The following is a 20,973-nucleotide window of genomic DNA, read 5'->3' on the forward strand; positions in this document are numbered from 1 at the left end:
AAAAAGCAAGTCTTTAGCTTCTTCCCTTGTGAAGATTTAAGGAAAAAAGCGAATCTCTGCAATGCAGAGAAGACTTGCCTTCTTTTACAAATGAAAGCTAGGAGTTCAGGGAAACTGCTACACCTATCGTTACAATGGTGTTACAATATAGAAATGTAAGCATTTAATTTTTTTAAAAAATCAAAAAAACAATGAGGAGAGTAGTAGTTCAATGATGACAGACTCTTAATTAAACAGTAGGTTGGGAGTGGGTGGGGCAAAGAAAACCAAAAGAAACATTTTACACTGGAAGAACAAAGTGAACTCAGAACGAAGGGAACTTCAAAAAGAGATTGGGGTAAAAGTGGTCTCAAAAGAGCCCGGAGGGAAAAAAAGGAAAAATTAAAGGGAAAAAATGTGTTCAGAAATCGGGGGATAAACCAAAGCAGTACGGAGGCAGAACCAATGGGAAAAGCCCATTCAAAAAATCCTATGGTGCAACTTAGGAATGCATGGTGCCTCTGAGATGAGATCTGTGCTGAAAGACTAGCTCTAGACATTCCTGAATCTTAGCTCTGCACAAGTGCAAAGTCCATCAATATGATACAGACAAATGGTGAAGAAGTAACATCAGTTAAGCAACTTGTTTGTTGTGCTCGCTGTCAAGACTGTCACGGGAGATCAGCAAGCTGATGTACTGGGCGTTTGAAACAGGTAATGGCAGTAGGACAAGTTGCAGGCTACTTGCTATTTGTTCTGGCCTAGCCAGGTATGGCATAATAAAAATTAGTCTTAAAAGTCTTACGAAGATGAGACTGCAAGGGCTGTTGTTTCTCTGCATAATTCTGGTAGGGTAACACTTGCTAAAAGCTATAGATACGGCAGCTCCCCAGTTCGCTGTTCACTGTGATAGGAAGCGGCTTGTGTGAAAATTTACAGCATAGTCCAACCACTATGACCCTGTTGATGAATCTGAAGCAGTAGAAGGATAAGCCTAAGGGGGTTTGTCACGCACTGTGATGTTGCGAGTGACCTCTAATTTGGGTCCTGAAACAGTAAGTCCTGGAGAAAGTTGAAAAAGATTGTGAACCAGTGTGTACCGAGGAGGTGATCTAAGTTGTGTGGTAGTATTCTGTTGATTACCTGTAAATGCTGGCTGAGGCAGGCCCCCACTCAGGGAAAAAAATAACTTCAAGAGAGTTAATGCAAGAAACCACCAATACACTTCCCTCGCCATCTAGCAACTGAAGGCAGGGCTTTTCCAGAGGTGGCTTGGGGAATGCCCTTCCCCTTCAGGCTTGCCTGGCACCTCTACATTCCTTTAGGTGCTAGGCCAACACATTTCTTCTTACTCAGGCTTTAGTTAAGGGGTTCTATTCACAGCACATTTATAGCCTGCTTTTTCCTAGCCTGGGAACTCCTTGAGACTCATTTTAAGCTGCAACTTGTTTGGGGCAGTTTTATGCTCTCACTAGGTTTAACAGAGGTCTTTCTACTAACACAATGAGTTATATTTATTATACTTTGTCATGTAAGCTGTCTCAAGCAACTTCTTGAGAGATTTGGCACAGAAAATGTCTAAATAAAGCTACTTGAGGAGTCTACGCTGTCAACCAAAGGAAGTTTAGAGCACTTGTCTTTCCTCTTTTTTCTGCCTGACTGATGGAGAGCATCCTGTGTGTTCACTGAATGTTAGAAGGCCGTTTTGCTTTATATTAACAGACCTACCAACCTCCTGCCAGCAAAATGGACTTTTTCTATGTTATCCAGACCCTAAGAGAGAAAAGGGTTTCCTCTTAAAGATTCAGCCCCTGAATTTCTAAAACCAATAGAACGGTAGCTCTCTGTTCTGCAGAGGAAGCCCGATTCTTGGGTTCAGCTATTATATCCTGAGTGTGCAGGCTAGAGCTGATAGTGTGTTCAGATAGGTTGTCCTCCACTTTTCTATCAATTAATACAACTGAACCCATCTCCAGCCTTAGGTTGGCTTGCTAGCGTGATCCACAGAGATTAAGTTGTAATAAACACAGACTGTATAGATAAACACAGAACAACAGTAACAGATAAGCATTCACATGGCAACCCACAGTCCCCACAATAGGTTCTTTACATTGCCATGGTGTACTTTTAGGCTTCAGAAGAAGCTGAGTGGGAAAGTAAGACTCCTCCTTAGGCATTTACCACTCTGACTGTGTGTGTCTCGGAGTTTTTTGTGCCTAACAGCCAGCTTGGCACACACACGGAGCTCGTCATCATGAACGCACAGGTAGTCACTCAAACAGCAGCCACAGGTAAGCAACCTATTTTCCCCACTGACACTGATGTGGGTGAAAGAAAGCTCTGCCCTTCCAGGCATGCAATTAGTACCCACTCCTTTTGAACCAACTTCCAAAATTAATTACAGCAGGGTTTAAAAGGTTGTGAACAAGCCTCTGCACTGGTGCAGAATCCCATTGGTATACTGGTACACAGACTATAAAAAAGAATATGAAACTCTCTGTCTTATATGGCTTGCCAGGGCTATAAAGCACAATAATTATGGTATATATTTAAAAACTGAAAATTAGAGAAGGCTCATCTTAAACCACTTCTGTGCAAATCAACATCCACACATTGCAGGAAGGGCTTTCAACAGTTTATCTATCTAGGTCAAGTTACTTAACCTCAAATGGCACCCCCCCCCCCAAGTACATACAGTAGTCTACTCCTACATTTATACCATTCCTTAGAATACAGCAAAGCCCTTCGGCTGAGCTCAATTCCCTTCTTTCTGCATGCATGTTGTATGTGCTGCATTTGTGCAGCTATGCTACATGAGGCAGTTCTGAAGAAATACCTGCTCTTGTATGAGGAGCTACACATATACAGCATCACTGAAATGAACAGAAATACAACCCACCTTGGCTAAATCCAACCCGTTACAGTTCCCAAGAGCTTTAGGCTACCTCCACCCAACTCCCCCATTCAAAGACATGCTTGTTATAAACACAGGACAGAGTTCTAGACTGATCTGGTTTAATAGTCTCTGTAAAAAAAGGCACATGCAATATTGTGCAAGTCTGAGCACTATTAGTTTGGCATTGAGAATTTATGCACGTTTTGAAAAACATTTAACATGATAGTGCTGAAATTTTACAGCAGCAGCTAGTATGGCCATAATTTTTAAAGAGGTAATTAGCAAACTTATATTTCTAACTGGTCTGTATACAATGTTTAAAATGAGAAGATAGCCTTTTTTGATAGCGTGTGAGGAAATTGGCATACTCAGTCCATATCCTATGGAGACAGTATTTGCAGTCATACAACACTGAAGACCATAGAAAGGTACTGTTCATAAGACACTTGAATCCATCCATCCTGATCAGTATCATAGCGTCTGAAGACATCTGTCCATTTCTGAAAACAAAGAACAAATTAATGTACAAATGTCCTTGCTCAGTTCTTCCAGCAAAACCTGAGAATCATTGTCTTCACTGGGGATTCGTGTGGGTAAAGAATGGTATTATTTTTTCTCTCTATGATAAAACTGCAAAATGGTGAAAGCCAGTTCAATTTTCTACTAGAAATAGCTATGAAGATTGTACCTCCTTGATGCCACTCAACCATTCAGCATTCCTAACACTGAACTATTGGTTCATCTTCCAAAGACATTCCAAGTAGGAATGTAACCAGGGTCATTTCGTAGAAAAAGAGCTGGAGGAACTCATTAGCATAACTCATTAGCATATTCCACACCCCGTGCCATCACTGGAAGTAGTTCATTAGCATAACTGATTTGCGTGTGCCACACTCCCTGACATCACCAATCCTGGCTATTTCAGACCCAATCCTGGCCATTCATGGCTGAAATTGGGCCCAAAATGGCAAAAAGGGGCTGAAAATGGCCAAAAAGGGGCCCAAAATGGTCAGGATCCGGCCGCCGCTGAGTGGGAGAGTGATCCACCACCCAACAGCTGACAGTCAGGTGGGTGGGGACACCTGACATGTGACCTCTTTGGGGAACTGCTGGAACTGCGTTCCTGCATGTTCCCCCCCGAAATGAGCCCTGAATGTAACCCCTTGTTAACATTTTGCACCTCCCTGGTGCTTCATTTTTAGTGCACAGCACTTCCACCTGTTGAATGAGGACATTGTGGGTTTCTAACCTGTGTCCTCCCATTCATACTATTTCACAGTGTTAATATGTCCAATGCCCTGGTCAGGATTCCCTACCAAGGGCTGGCTTTTAGCCCTCATGTCTCACAATACTATTAGTTGTATTAGTCATTCAGGCTCCAAGAGAGACCTAACAATATCCTTGCACAACCTTTCCTTTGTGGGCTGGTAGAAGCTATCACATGCTTTCTTGAGTGAATGACTGCTCAGTGCCCTTTACCATGCACAGCTCTCCCCACCAGAGCGCTGTTTTTTTCTGTGCTGCATTCCTGCTTGTACTTTGGCAGGGACACTTTTAGAGTTCCCTGCTTCTTTAGAAACACCTCTGGGTGAACATCAATGAGATGCTTAAGCATCTGTTGGGAAGGTGGTCCTCTATGGTCTCCTGCTTTGAGAGCTTCACACTCACCTCCTTCAGTGGGTGAGCTTGCTACTCTCCCAATGTGGGAATGCACAGAAGCCACAAGGATGAAAACAGGGTTGCACTTACCTGTAACTGTTGTTCCTTAAGTGGACATCTGTGCAGGCACACAACCCTCCCTCCTGCCCCACTGTGAACTCTTTGGAACAATTTCGGGGGGGGGGGGGTGTCTCTGGTAGCAGCATAGAGAGAACTGAGAGAACAGTGCCCCCCCTCCTGGTCATGTGAGTTTTTGGCAGGAAAGCACCAAAGAGGAGGAACGCTCCTATTCTAGAAAGTTCTGCAGATCTTCTCTGCGGCTGGCCTACTTGTGCACAGTCCCTATGCGGACTGCACAGAAGACCACTCAATGAACAGTTACAGGTAAGTGCAACCCTGTTTTCCCAGCATCCAGTCAGCACACTTTCTAGTAGTGCTTCAAGGTAATCTGGAAACTAGGTGACTATAACTGGCAGCAACTCTGAGCTCCCACCCTTTGTAGGGGCGGGGGGGGGAGCAGATTCTGTCTTGTTCCTGAGGCTAAGAGTCCATGTCCCACATTCAAGAAAACTGAGAGGATGGCATTTTTAAATTACTCAAATGGTCATTACAAAGGAGTCCTTGGGAGTACCTTTACAGACTTCCAGGGGTCCCTGGACTCACTCCAGTATTTGAAAATTAGAACATACTTCATAATGTCATGAATGCCTGCATCCATGCCATGAATGATTGATTGTAAAATGCACATTCCATGTTTGGGTACTCTGAAGTTTTGTATGTACTATTACTAAGTTGCTATTGTATTCTCAGTGATCCTTCATACCTACACTTTCAGCTATTACTCGCATGAGACCCTAAAAAGGTCTCCTCTGTTATCTTAGAGAAAGATGCATGGTCTCGGCTAGCCTCGACCTTGTTATGTTTAACTGCCAGCCTTCACTGTTCTTCCCAAACACTGGGAAACTTTTCTGTGTACCTAATGTGTAGTCTAAACTAGATTGGTTCTCACAGAACTCTAGTAGGCTTTCGTGCCCAATTTGTAACTGACATTTGGAAGGCGGGAAAACTGAACTATAACTGGGGATGTATGATTCGAACTATTACTTCTGCCAATCTCTGTGATGGAGTACAGACCTGAACTGACTGGCTAATAAAGCTACTTCTGCTGGAACACATGTGGATGGGCTTGAGGGATCCAACTGCCAGGGACTGACATTTAGGCAGAAGTCCCCTTTATCCCTCTGGACCCAACACTGCTGGGATCCATCTACCAGCATCATGCCATATGAAGTGGACCCAGAGACTACAGAACATGAGGAACCTCAAGCAAATCTTGAACCCCCCGTTTACTGCTTGTGTTGACTTCATTAACCCCCAAACTTCAAGCCTTCTTTAAGCAACAACCAGAAGTCGCTCACTAAAGCATCTCCTGGAAAGAGATGCATCTTTATCTAGGCTCACATGGGAGCAGCAGAAACTATTTGAGATCCAAACTAACTGGATCCAGATTTTTTTTTTTTGCTGCAGTGCAAGGAGGCTTTCCCTGGGACAAGAGCTGCTTTCCACTGGAGGTATATTTTTTAATTTTTATGTTATTTTACTTTATTTACACCCTGCCTCTCTTCTTAATGGGCACCCGAAGCAGCTCACATTGTTCTCTCCTCTGTTTTATCCTCACAACAATCCTGTGAGGTAGGTTTGGCTGAGAAGGTATGACTGGCCCAAGGTCACTCGATGAGCTTCCATGGCAGGGTGGGGAACTGAGCCTGGGCCTCCCAGATCCTAGTCCGACACTCCCGCCACTTTGTCCCATTGGCTCTATCATTAGTGGAATGGCACCTCTGGTTCATGGTCGTGTCTTCTGTGCAGGCCCACGTGGGACCTGTGAATGTGCTGGTGGGACTGCGCATGTGCAGTTCCTATGTTGATGAACAACAGTTGCAGTTAGGTGCAACCCTGTTATCCTGCTCCCTATCAGAAAAGGCTTCTTCACTCTATCACAAAGAACCTAGGTTGAGAGAAATAATCTGATCCCCAAAACTTGAATTCTCTGTCACTTTAATTAACACTGACATGAAATGCTGTTGTCATCCTTTAGAGCAAAAACTTTTCAGGAGCAGGAATTGAAATCTCTCATATGGCATGGGAATGCTAGTTTATCTACAGAAATGGGCAAATATATTTTGGTACAGTACTAAAAAAGGGAACTATTTCTAGGATTAAGGTGCTGGTAGTTGGTGATGATGAACAATTGTGATTTCATAACTTGGAACTTACTTGGGCAAAAATTATTCATTTTCTTTATGTGCAACTTGCTATGTTAAAACAAGTCAAGATGAGGTCTTCACTGGTGCTCTCTCTATATATATATATTAAAATGGATGCAGTATCTTGTGAAAGAGTGAGATTATTTTCTTAGTCTTCTCTCTGAGAGTATTAGATTTCTATTACTATTGTAAAAGGCACATTATTACATTTCAGTAAGTGTGAGGGTTTTTTTTTACAGGTATCTACATTTGTAAATATAGCACTGCTGACTTCATAAGTCAGATTTACTTGATTTGGCATCATGAACTGGCCACTCCTAAACCATTTAGTATGTTATTCTGTTGTTACCTGCAAGACAACACAGCACTGAATGAAGTCATCAAAAGCCACTTGCCCTCTTCTCTGTCTGTCAAACTTCTGAATAAGGAGATCATAGAATTGATCAGACAGTCGATAGCCTTGAAAGAAAAATGGAAGAAATCCATGAATCAAATGAGGAAATGCAAATTTAAGTCTGTAAGAGCCATAGCTGTGAATGTGAGTTAATAAGGAAACAGGATGGCCATATGTATAAAGTCACAATTAAGGAAATACTAAATCACATATGCAGAACAAACAAAAAAACAAGTTGAGGGGGTATTCTAATGAAAAAGTAATGAAAATGTGTTGGTAATGATAGCAAGCAGTACAGAGCTGTGCTATCCACACTATGTTATCCACGCGTTCCAGACCTCAAGCAAATAGTTTCCTACCATCAGAAAGCAATACAGTTTTAGAGAACTGGTCATGGTACTGCTAGCGCTTAGGGAAAGCACAACTTACTATCTAATACAGAGCGCTGCCATGTAACATGCAGGAAACTCTAAAAAATCTGGTCCTTTTACTACAAAGAAAATCAAACATGCCAAGTGTTCAAGTTAACACAAAGGGACATGCCTTCATTCAAGTGGTCAAGACCCAGGTATACCAGACATACTGAGTCAGAACATGCCATGTGGTGTCTGAACAGTTGTTCAGCATAAGAAGACTAAGCAATGACTAGCGTATTAGTAATATTGTTTCGCTACTGGAATCTAATCAAGAACTCTAAAAAGTACAACAATACTCTAAGATCACTGATTTTTTGAGATTCGACTAGAGTAAATATGCACAGGATTGCACTGCTTCTTCAAATCACTAATAGATGGCTAGTTCAAATGTTGAGTTGAGAAAGTGAAAACTTAATACACCAATAATCGCTTCGTCAAAACAAGAAGTGGAAAACCAGAAAGAGAGATGTGTTCGTTTCAGCTGCACGTACTTTCATTAGGAAAGGGGGAACAAGGAATTGTGCCAGTGGCTTCACAGAAAAGGTGGACTCTTTCCTCATGGATAGGTGTTAATTTTAGACTGATTATATCCCTCCTCCCGAGACCAGTAGCCAGGAGAAGCGACTCTGCCTCGGAGAAGGCGCCTCCCCTCACATTCCCAGTCAGCTCTCTGCCTTGGATAGAAAAGGGGGGCAGGGTCTGACTGAAATCAAAAAGGTGGTTTTTTCATAAGGGCTGCAGGGGGCAGTTCAAAACATGAACTGAAGCCATTTGAGGGAGCACTTCACTTCTGCACAGTGGAGGGACATATGAGACAAGCCAGAAAAATGAGAGGCAGGCCATATGGGGCTCCAACGTTAAGGGCGAAGAAGTGTATCTGAACTGATTCAAAAAGAATGAATTCCTGGATCTTTTTCTAAAAAAGCAAGTCAGCCAATTATACACGGACACATTTTTTTTAAATCACTGAACTTGAAATGAATGCAGTATCAGGATTTTAGTCTATTTCACTGTTTGTTGTATTTTAATCTTGGACTTCCTGCATTATTTTCTACTTGTAGAATTCATTTTTTTTGCAGCGTTTGTCTTTTTTTTTGCAGTGTTTCTAATTTTGGAATCTTAATCCTATTGCATTGCAAGTTGGATGTCTCATGCCTCTTAACTGCATTGCACTACACTGTGTGACTGGCCTTAAGTTTCAGTGAGAGAAGTTGGCTATAAATAAACTATCTGTAAACTCTAGAAAGGGCTGGATATACTTCTAATATTCTAAAGGGTTTTTTTAGCGAATAAGTTTTTATGAAAAGCAAGGTCCACGTGGTAGCATTCTGAGATTCTGTTTTGTTAGGTACCATAAAACAAACAATGGGGCCATTTCTTTTTTTTTGCCATGGAATATTTCAATGTGTGCTATGGCATGGCTCTATAGAGGATTGTGATACATAGGCAACTATAATTGCAAATGAATTACCAAAACCTGTTAGTGCTTGCTTTAATTCATGTTTGTCAATCATTCCAGAATTGTCTCTATCATACGTGCGAAAAACATTCTGCCAGTCTGAGATGTACTTCCAGACGCCAGTGAATTCATTGAAGTTCACACCACCTTTGTTTTCTCTGTCAAACATGGCTGAAACAAACATAACCCAAACGTTAATGCATACAAGTAAGAAAACAGGCCACCGCGAGTTTCTTTCCAGTTATAACTCGTAAGAAGGAACTAGTTGGCAAATAATGACCTATAAGAGAGTAAGAGCTCCAGAACAACCAGTAGGTCTTACTGCTCGTTTTTACAGAAATGTTCGTCCAAAGCGCAGTCCAACTCTCAGAACCTGGGCACCTCCAAGAGCAGTAAGACACACACCCCCTTCATTCCCCACACCTCAGATGACACTTTTTGGCACGGGAGCCCAATACCAAAGACAGCTGGATGCTGACCATTGTACATGAAGATCGAACTCCCTTCAGGAAGGGGAGTTTTCAAATCCACTCATCCAAGCCCCATCCTAGAAGAAAAAGTTGTCTTACAAAAGGAAACTGCTATAGATGCAGCTCCCCCACCCCACCCCCAAAGCAGGACAGTTTCTACACCTGCTACTTCACAGTCTACCAAAACTATGGGGGCCTGTGTCCTATGTAATATTTCAGTGGTTACATTCCTTACAAAGACAGCCTTTATATCCCACTTGACCTAAGAGACCATTTTAAAAAATGTTTTACTTATATCACACTTTTGTCCCTGATTGGGGACTCAAAGGGGCGTTGCAAATTGTGTCCCCTCCTCCGCTTTATCCTTACAACAACCACCTTCTGAAGTACCTCCTCAGCACTGCAGCAATTTTGTTATGCTACAAATGGGCACCCCAGCCACCTCAAGTTACTATTAGAATGCGCTTGACTAGTGCAACTGCTACCTCTACAGCCTTTTGCAGGGCTGTATCTGTTACTGAAGAGCAGACACCTGGTCTCAACCATCTACCTTCATGAAACACCATGCTTTGCATGTACGGCCTGGATGAATTCCACCTTGGACCAGAGATGCTCAACACCTTCTTAATAATGAAACTTGTTCCCACCTCCTAGTAGGGTGGCTTGCCATTGTTTCCCATAAATGTGGCTGTACAGAGACAACAAATAACACCCTGCTGACCTGTAACTAATGTTCTCTGAGTAGTCATCTATGCAGTCTAACAGCCCTTGTGTCAGGCTAAGGCAGATAGATCCCTGTACCATTGCAACAAGAAATCCAGGCTCTTGGTCAAATGGTTTTTATTCAGAAATCAAAACATTTCCACAGATATGTCCACAGGATTACTCAGAGGCAAGGTAAGCGTCTGAGCAGTAAGAGCAAGATTGACAGGAATAGTAATGGGGAAAAATCTCTCCTCTTAACACGTTTGCTCCTTCCCCCTCTCAACAATAAACAGGACTTTTGGTGAGCACTTGGGGTGAGAACGTCTCACATATTTGTATTATCAAGTAGAATCACTGAGAAAGTGAAAGATCAAAGTCGAGACATAGCAATGCATGGGAGTGAGCTGTCTACAAGGTCAGAAGCACCGAAAGTTCCTACAGTCCGTTAGATAAAGCACCTGCCAGAAGCCTGTGAAAGAAAGAGTTATGGCACTGGCAACATGACATAGAGTTACAGCATGAAACAGTGGTTCAGAACAGCAGGTCAGTATTAGCCTGAGCATCGGCATGGATGGGGCTCATACATGAGATTATGTACCTTCCTGCCTGCAACAAGGGCCCTGTCGTCTCAGGCTACAACTGAGTGGGAAGGCTCTGCTCAAGGCACACACAGCAGTGCTCCCCGACTCAGATTAGCTCTCTCATCACTAGATCCAACATACATGACTACACACATGCCACATAACGAATGTAAACTTTAGGTACGCAAACTCTTGTTTCCCTCAGAATGTAACATAAACAACCAATCACGTGGTGATTGTACAGAAAGACAGCAATGTTTCTGCTGGTCCAAGAAAGCTGTGATAACAGCTGGGCACATGGTGAAAAGCATGTTGCCATTGCCAGGGCCAGCAGAAGCACACAGCATCAAAACAGGTGGAGTAACAAAGCAGAGAAATGTCCTGCACTGAGGCCATACGGCATCCACATTAACGTCCTTCATCAGAAAAGGGAGGGGGCTCGTTAATATTGCCCTTTACCACTTTGTGCAAGAGAAGGACACTGACACACACCCTCTGAAGATGTAAGGAAGGAAGGAGGACAAGCACCTTGCTTTAGGACAACAAAATAGCTAGAATAACAACCTTTGAGAAATCCAGCTCCCTTCCACAGAAGGATGGATACTTTCTCTGCGAGCAGAAGGGGTCAGTTGGATAATATAGAAAATCTTCTGCAGTGGGAAGGTATCAAACTTGACCAGGGGCCATTTCGTAGAAAAAGAGCTGCACGAACTCATTAGCATAACTTACCAGCATAACTCATTAGCATATGCCACACCCCTTGCCATCACCGGAAGTGTGTCATTAGCATAACTGGTTTGCATATGCCACACCCCCTGACATCACCTATCCTGGCTGTTTCGGCCCCAATCCAGGCCGCAATGGGCCCAAAATGGCCGAAAATCAGGTGGGCGGGGCCACCTGACATGTGAGACGTGAAGAACTACCGGAACTGCATTCCTGTGCGTTCCCCCTCAAAATGAGCCCTGAACTTGACCAAGACACAACTGTCATGTTGCATTCTTGTATACTGACAGGAATGGCACTTTGGTGCCCACTGCCAGTGCGTAACAAGGCAGGGAATTAAGATATAACAGGAAGAGACTGGAGTCAGAGAGAGGTTCCCAGCTTGAGAGGAAGCTTCAGTTTAGATCACTGGTATGACTCCCTCAGCCAAGCAAGATCTCTGCCACATGAAGGAATCAACTGAGGAGAAGATGACGGATGCTGCCTTGTGTAGAGCTCCGCAGTCTGGGTTTGGTCTGGTGTGAAGTAGCCTAGGCGATGCTCAGATTCAGTTATTCAGCTGATAGTAGAACCAGGGCCTACAGAAGCAGATCTTCAGTGCAGGTCTTGGGTCTTCCAAACACAGAGCAGTGGATCAAAGCCTTACATGCTGATGCAGAAACTAGCTCCAAACATTTGCACTGATCTGCAGCCATGCCGAAGGAGGCGAGATTAATCAAATATTTAGAGAGTAGGAAGGCTGCTAATTGATGCATTTTGATAAGGGGCTGCTTGTCATGAGTTAAGTGCTCTATAAACAGTGTAAATTATACCTAATAATAGCACTTGGATATATACATCTGGTAATTGAAACAGAAATGTGTGGCCTCATATAAATCATATTTATGATCCTGGTTTTCTGTGGGAGCTGAATAGGGGGTCTTGAGACGAGTCATGAAAAGAACAACTCTGCTGTTGAATTCTACACATGATTTTCCAAGTACTGTGGCATCCAAGCCATTGAAGATAGCTTGTTGTAGGGACCCTCAGCTACAAGGAGCCTAGGTATAGCCACAAAAGATGAAGCATCAAACTGAATCAACCAATATAAAGTCAGTAAGAAGTATCTTCAGTTCTAACATATAGGGAAGCAGCTTAATCCATTTCCCCCCAAAATGCAAGTCCTCAGAGGGAGAAAATGTACTCTGATGGCCTAGAACAGCTTCAAGGTATTACCCAAGCCCCCGTAAAGAAGAATCTGAGTTTGGAACAGTCAGTTGAATAGAACGGATGGCATTTAAGGACTCAAAGCTGTTGCATAGCAAGCAATTTCTCCTGGGCTCCCTCTTACTGTTATCTTTGTAAAGTCCACAATAGCATCACCAGGAACACCAGAGAGCTGGATAGAAGTTATAGCATCACATATATGCAGCTTCTCAGTCATCAAAAGATGAGCAGGAAACACATTCCTTTCGAAGCCATGTTTCTTGTACTGCTTTAACCTACTGTAAGCCATTTTGGAAGTCAATGGATCAAAACACATCGTGTAAGCCTACTGTATAAAAACAAAAGTTCCACGTATAACAGAATGTAGAGATTGCACGTAGGGACTAGCAGGACTCCCATTTGTTGAGGCTAAAGAAACTCTGTGCAATGTATGAAGGAGGCAATGATGGGAAACATTAGATGTTGGAACTGCCACTGAACAGCCAGTTAGCAACAGAGCCCCTTGTGGAAATAAGCATTGTACTAGGAATTAGGTTCAGCAATGGTAAACTGTAAGGGTCTATGGAACCAGAGCGCAACCATATCAGGATACAGGATCTAGAGCCTTAGAGCTAAGCTACAAGTGACGTCTTACACAGGTTGGACACTTGTCAGCTTCCCTCAAGTTTTGATAGGAAATGTAGGCATCCTGGTTTTATGGCTTGGCTCTCCATTACAGCTGCAAGACCAGGATGCCTACATTTCCCATCAAAACTTGAGGGAAGCTGACAAGTGTCCAACCTGTGTCAGGCGTCACTTGTAGCTTGGCTCTCAGTTTAGACAGTAGGGAACCATTCTGGAGACAAAAGGTTTTTTGGGGGTGGGGGGAATTACAAATGTCAAGTCATTTTATATTATCCTTTTCAGCTTTATTTTCAGTGAAATCCTAAGCAGAATTACTCCAGTCTATGTGCATTGATTTCTGCTTAGAATTTCACTGTTTGTTTTATTATGACATTTAGTAAAACATTTCCATCCCATCTTTCCCCATTGTCTAAGGCAGCTTCCTCCTCTGTTCCCACACATTGCATAAATAAACCAAAGGATTATTATAATTTAAGTAGCTTCCTTCACTGAAGAGCATCCTGATCAAAGAGAACTATTCTCATCAATCTATTTTAAACTGACACCTGTCCATATATCTGTAACTAGTTGCCACTGTAACTAGTTGGTCACAGCCAATCCAAAATAGTACAGAGTCCAGTAGCACCTTTAAGACTAACCAACTTTATTGTAGCATAAGCTTCTGACAGCCACACCTCTCTTCGTCAAAGCTTCTGATGAAGAGAGCTGTGGCTCTCAAAAGCTTATGCTACAATAAAGTTGGTTAGTCTTAAAGGCGCTACTGGACTCTTTACTATTTTGCTACTACAGACTAACACGGCTAAATCATCTGAGCCAATCCAAAGAATCCAGAGAACCCAAAAGGTCTGTTCATCAAAGGACTGACTGACAAAAGAGAGCAGTTCGTTCCTAACCAGTCCAGCTTGATCCTTAGATGAGCTGCCTTTATCATCACAAACATCCATCTTCTGGACAGGGTCCTGTGTTTATTTTATCCACTTTCACACCCTTTAGGTCAGCCAGTACTCAGTAGGAAACTGTAGACAGTTTTATGTTTTAACATGTCAGTCTCGCGTGCATGAAATGGAGTTTCTGTCAATATTCCACTGTTCTTTTACATTTTCATTGCCATTTTCTTCTTAGTTTGTGTAGCTGTCACTAGTTCCCTCTTCATTTACCTAATTGCAATAAAAACCTCTATTTCATGTTTAACTTCTGTCAATTTCTTTCTGGAAACTAGCCGGTTTTAATCTTAAAGACACCATCTCAAATCTGGGACCTGGTATACATCAGGCAAAGAGATTCTAATAATAAAGTTATCTGATTTTGCATCTGTGTAAACTTTTGACACGCTCAGAGAAGCCCTCCTTATGTCAAAGGGTAGACACATGTAGATCATTTGGGTGACAATCCCAAAAAGTTTCCTAAAACAACACTCCCTTCACCTCCTCAGAAACTTATTCCATGAAACAGGAGCAAGCACAGAAAAATTACAAGGGTGACAATCTGAAGGTCACTGCTGGTGCACACAGGGACATATGGGGACAATGTTCTGAACTTCTTTGATCAGCCGATATAAATACAAAAAGTATCAAATTAAAAGGAAGTTTAAATAGTCTAACAACAACTTACATAAAATAGATCTGACTGTTGCTGGGTTAAATGGAGTCCATGTTCCTAAGAGAAAAAGGAAACAAAGAATGAAAAAAAAATCACAGGAAAACTTAAGAGACTTTTTAATAAATTCATGATCACTGGGGATTAGAACCTATAATAATCACGACTATCCTCAAGGGTGTCAAAGCTCTGGGCTATCAACTGTGTTATAGATATAAAAGATAAGAGCAACCAAATCAGGCTATAAGAAGCCTACTGTAAAAACTGAGATTATTTTTACAATACGCTGTGTTTTGCATAGCTAAATGAATGTATAGAAAGGCTGTAAGGAGAGAGAGCAGAGCTTTCTCTGAATGTCTGACAGCATCATGTCCCATTTTTTAAAGTGTAAAATACTGTTTTGGATCAGAATTATATCTAAATAATGCTTGTAACTACAACAGATGCTACTATTGAGAAAAGCTAAAATAGCTGGTGAGAAAGCAGGATATAGGAAACTGCAACATTTTCCCCACTGACCTCATTTAACAACCTCCTCACCGGGCACAGAAAAGAAATGAAGGTTTCCTTATCCCAAAAAGCAAGATCCAGGTCCGACAGCATCTTAAAGACCATCCAGATTTCCAAGGTGTGAGCTTTTGAGAGTCACCGCTCCTTTCATCAGATGAGCTTAGACTCTCAAAAGCTCCCACCTTGGAAATCTGACTGGTCTTTAAGTTGCTATCAGACCCAGACCTTGCTCTTCAACTGCAGACCAACACATTACCCACCTGAAGTTCTCCCCAAAAATAATACTCATGAGAAGTTCAGGTGGGAAAACATCTGAACCTCAACTACTTAATTGTTCACCGCTTAAGGAGATAAGTAGATGACTACAGAACACAAAAGATTTATAAACTGAAAATCCATTTGCCTAGTTCTGAAAACTTCAGCTACCACACTGAAGTATTTTACTCAGCTGACTACATACATAGTGCAGAAGGTAGGTAATCTAAAAATATTAAACCGTGCCAAACACACCATCATTTTAGTTTGGTTTACTTGGTTTCTTCATACTTGCAAACAATAAAAAAGGGGAAAACATATCTGATCCAGCCAATTTTTTCACTCTCTCTCACTCAGTTCCTCTCCCTACTACAGCGGCCATCCCATATGGCTGGTGTACATGAAGGTCCCAAGATTCTCAGCATTGCCTTCTTGGGTGCTTGAAATGGGTGTTTCCTTTTTCCAACAGAGGAGCTGGTTGGGTTCAACCGAATGGCTAGATTGTAATGTAACTTCCATTCAGAAATTTACCTCTATGTAATTTGTATGGGCTCAGTTATAACCGTAATCCAAAAATGCAGAGATGTTTAACAGTAATCCATTAATTCTGCTGCACAGTGTCAGGATTTGTGGACATAAAAGTATTTCTGCAGCCTTGATTAGATGTTTATATGCTTCCCCACACTGCACTGTGCATTTCACTCAGAGATGATTCCAGGGAAACAATCAGTTATTTCACATCCAGAAGATACAGAACACTCACATTGTGGGATCTGAAGGCATCATGCTCACATTAAGTAAACATGAGCTGAAGTCAATGATACTTTATGTGTTAAAGAAATACCAAAATGCACTTTAAAGGCATAGCAAATAATCTGTAAAACACAGAAAGCAAACTTCTTTTCCTCAGCACAGATGATGTCCTACTTTCACTACGCATGAAAGTTGTACAAGTATTTCCAACTTCAGATGTTTTGGAGAACTTTTTAATTTTAAAAATAAACAACAGAACAGTCCTGCCGGATTCAACCTGAATCCACTGAATCCTGCCTTCTGTTTCACACAGTGGTCAGCCAGAAACACTCAGGCAGCATACAGGCTGGAAAGGCGGCAGAAGTCTTCAACGGCCATAGCAACTGGTCTTGGTGGCATGCTCTCTCGAATGTGGAAGTTCCATTTAGCCATCATTTTGTTTTTTCTTTAAAGTCTTTATTATACTTCTCCTACTGTGCTTAGTGTATTGTATGCACGTTCAGTTTCATGCTCCCCACCTCAGATGGCCGACCCATTCAGCACAGAGGTGAGATTTTCTCTCCCCATGGCTTCCCGCAGCTCTGCCCTTCGCGCCAATCCATGGAGGCTAGAAAGCAACTGCTATGGTAGTTCCAGCTGATCTTCTTTAAGCCACAAGTCGGGATGCAAAGGTGGAAACAGTCCTTGGAGGGCAAAGAGAGGAGTCTACCGGGGCAGTCCCACAAATGAGGATGGCAGTGAAGGTGGAAAACGCTCCTCATCTTTATAGCAGTATGTGAACAAACTGAAATAATCCATAATGTTTGGCTCCAGGTATTAAACTCCAGTCCAAAGAAGCAAGCTATTTTTGAGATAAAGATCAGGCAGAGAAAAATAGATTGAGTTTTCTCCCTTAAAGAATACTATTTTAGCAAAGCTCATCTCCAAAAATATCACAGTCCACCAACATTCAGTTTGGCAGCCTGCATCTGGGAGGGCTCCATCAGAACAAGGCATGCTCTGTGGGTAAATGGGTGGAATTCACAGTAGGTGAGTGAGCACAACTTTCCATGCAAGAGCTCACTTTTCTAAACAGAAGCGCTACAGTGTAAAGCCGAAGACTCAAGACAGAGAGCTGTTGTAGTGCTCCCTACAATTTGCAATGGCTTCTGCGAAGTACAAAGGCAGCAGTGGCAGCAGCTCAAGAAATACCTACCGTCAGTGTTTGGGTTCATCCAGGGCCCAACCTCTTTGCCTAGCTTGTCTCTAGCTAATCAGTAAAAAAGATTTTGTGTCTCTGTCATTAAAGTTCTACTGCAGAAGCAGAAAAATGTAGGTTAAGTAAAAATAGAGACAGCTTAATATTACAGCTCACAGAAAAACAGAATAGAAATCTAAGGGGAACACAGCAACACGCAGAAAGGGAACCCAAAGCTGCTTCAAAAACACCTAGAAAACGGGGGGTGGGGTAGCATACAAGTGGGCTGCAGATCTCCAACTGCAGTAATCCCAAACCCAGGCTGAACCTCCCTGCCCCTGGTAGCTTCCAAGTGCATATATACATGGCAAAATATTGGTAGTAACACATGACTGTCTATATACATGGATTTATCTTTATGTAAGAAATCTGGCATATTTAATCCATATGTTGTCACATGTGAAACAGAAGTGTTCATTTTGACAGTGGTATAATGTACCTGGAAGCTGCTAAACGCTGTGGCTTCCAAACATATTCACAGAACAAAAAAAAAGAAAAACATCTACAACAACGTAAGAAGGTGTGCATTGCTTTTCCCACAACCACAAACACTGCCTAAGAAAAACTGTTTATCTGATGAAGCTCTTAAAATACCTTGAAAGAATCCAATTAACACTTTTCTGCATATATCCCTATTTGTCACTCTATGGTGACAGCAGTTTCATGACTTCTTCCTACTTATCCCAGTAGCAAGAAGAATGGCAGAATTTAACTCGGACGGCTTCCTATATGAGTTCCCATTGTGCTTAATGTTCTTCCTGCTGAGCTTGAAGAACAAGCACAACAGGGAATTCATACAAGAAGCCAATCAGTTGTGAATTCTGAGATGGAGCTCATCAGGATATAACCGTTGCAGTTGCCCAAACCAAATCTCACAGTGTCAGCAGCACTTCCTAGATTTAATAAATACTTCTCATAAGTTTGAAACACTTGAACTTTGTCTCAGGGTGGTGATGGTATAATCGTTAACTTATGTGATTTATGCAGTTCATACCATATCCCCAGCTAAAGTTACCTGAAAACTGAAAAGTTTAACTGCTTTTCACCCTGGATTCATTACCACAAGGCGTTCTTCAGAATCCCTTAACTGCCCCATCCTCCTATTTATGGGCTATTACTGGCAGCAAAACCTCATATTACTTTAATTTCCTTCAACATATTAAAATTAACAATAGCAAGTAGTGAAAAGAATTAACGTACTGCTAGATCAGTCACACCGCCAGCCATTAATCTGTCTCTTTCCTTGATGTGAAATATTACAGCACAGTATTATGGCAACACACAAAGTGTTTGCTAATACTTCAACAAACAAAAATGTGGAGTCACCATAATAATGTTAGGCAATAGCAGTGCCGGAAATTAGACAAAATTGGAAAACCCGTTTCTTTAAATAAATTGTGTTACTGCTCTTTGCAACAAACTGAAACAATGCAGTCCCCGGCTTCATTGAATTGATCCTTTTTAATTTCAATGGATTCCAGCTTCCCTTTTTAATCTATCATTCTAATTAAAGATCAGGACTCTGTATGCCTTTATCCTGACCAACCAAGCAATTACTTAAGGGTATGATATGGCTGAGTACACTATATCCCATACCACTTCTTCAATATTCGAATTCATAACACAGTTTAGATAGGAAAATGTTTTCTAATAAGCCTTTACAATAACAAAGTATATTTCTTAGCACTTAGTTACAGCTAACCTGGCACATGTGCCTGCTTTATAACTGAATGAAGATTTTGAAATGGGATCTGACTGAGATTCAATCCCATTTAGAGCCTGCATATCTGAAGGAGCACCTTCTTTCCATCAGCCAAGGAGACTTTTAGATTGAGGGGAATGCAAAGCAGGGCCTCCTCAGTGGCTGCCCCAGTCCTGGGAACTCGCTGTCCAAGAGGAGGTTTTTCTCACTGCCGGGGGGGGGGGGGGGATTGACTTTGCTGCTTAATTTTTAAAGACTTGGCTGGTTGAGAGGAGGGGAGCTCGTCCCCTTGACAGTTCATCTGGTTTTTCTATGATTGTGGCTGTTGTGATGCATTCTTGGGTTTAGACTGGGTGTGTGCAGAGAAGAGGGATTTTTCCATTTTGGATTATGAACTCCGCTGCCCCTTCTCTGGCCCCTGCAGTGCTAGGGTTGCCAGTTCCGGGTTGGGAAATTCCTGGAGATTTGGGGGTGGAGCGAGGAGAGGGCAGGGTTTGGGAAGCAAAGGGGCCTCAGAAGAGTTTAATGCCGTCAAGCCCACCCTCCAAAGCAGCCATTTCCTCCAAATCCTGAGGAGTCAGCCTTGTTAGTCTGTCGTTGCAAAATAGCAGAGTCCAGTAGTACCTTTAAGAGCAAGCAACTTTATTGTAGCATAAGCTTTCGAGAACCACAGCTCTCTTCGTCAGATGACGATGATGTCTCTTCTGACGATGCATCTGAAGAAGAGAGCTGTGGTTCTCGAAAGCTTATGCTACAATAAAGTTGCTTGCTCTTAAAGGTACTACCGGACTCTTTACTATTTCCTCCAGAGGAACTGATCTCCGTGGAGGCCAGGAGTAATTCCGGGAGATCTCCAGCCTCCCCACCCCCGCGGCTGGCCACCTCCCCCTCAGCACTCACCGTTGGAGAGCGCCTGCTGCAGCTCGCCGTCCGAGATCACCCCGCTGCGGTCCTTGTCCACCCTGAGGAGAGACAACCCACAGTTGCTATGGCGACCGCGCGCGGACAGGGGCGAGCGGCCGTTCAACCGCCGCTCCCAGAATCCCGCGGGCGGGCGCGGGGAGCGGAGGGGGGCGCGCCAAACGCTCTCACCTCTGGAAGACTCCCCACAGGAAATTCGCGTCCGGCATCCCCATCGACGCCATGGCCCAGGCCGGCCGTCGCTCGCTCCCGCCCAGGGCCTCGGCCGCTTCAGCAGTTCCGGGTCCCTGTCAGCGGCGGCGGCGTCACGACAGAGCAGGCCCCGCCTTTACCCGCCCCTCCTGACGCGGCGCGCCGCGGCCTGCTTTGGCGCAACCGCGCTAGCGCGAGGGCGGGGCCTGGGAGCGTGGCGCGAGGAGCCCCGGCGCCTATTGCGGCGGGGGGGGGGGGGCGGAGCCGCCCGGGGATTCCCTCCGGAAGCGGGAGCTGCGCAGGCCCAGCCGGCGCCCGCCTCCCTGCGGCCGTGGCGGTATCGGGCCCGTCGGCCGCGGGCTGCCTCGCCTTCCGCTTCCCGGCTCGAAGCGGAACTGGCGGGTGGAACTCCTCTCAGGCCAGGC

At 43.3% G+C, this 20,973-nt stretch overlaps 1 protein-coding gene across 2 annotated transcripts; it reads right to left on the minus strand.

The window, feature by feature from the left end:
* Positions 1-2,954: 2,954 nt before the first annotated feature.
* On the minus strand, positions 2,955-20,711 carry PDCD6 (programmed cell death 6). 2 transcript variants are annotated; one of them, XM_054990786.1, is made up of 6 exons: positions 20,528-20,711; positions 20,336-20,397; positions 14,994-15,038; positions 9,089-9,241; positions 7,151-7,260; positions 2,955-3,375 (listed from the first exon to the last, which is right to left on the minus strand). In XM_054990786.1, the coding sequence occupies exons 1-6, from the start codon at positions 20,578-20,580 to the stop codon at positions 3,277-3,279; spliced, it is 522 nt and encodes a 173-aa protein (XP_054846761.1). In that variant the 5' UTR covers positions 20,581-20,711; the 3' UTR covers positions 2,955-3,276. The 2 variants fall into 2 exon arrangements, with proteins under 2 accessions (XP_054846761.1, XP_054846759.1); XM_054990784.1 differs by having other exon boundaries at positions 9,083-9,241.
* Positions 20,712-20,973: the final 262 nt, after the last annotated feature.

This window comes from Eublepharis macularius, chromosome 11, assembly GCF_028583425.1.
Source record: "Eublepharis macularius isolate TG4126 chromosome 11, MPM_Emac_v1.0, whole genome shotgun sequence".
Taxonomy (NCBI): domain Eukaryota; kingdom Metazoa; phylum Chordata; class Lepidosauria; order Squamata; family Eublepharidae; genus Eublepharis; species Eublepharis macularius.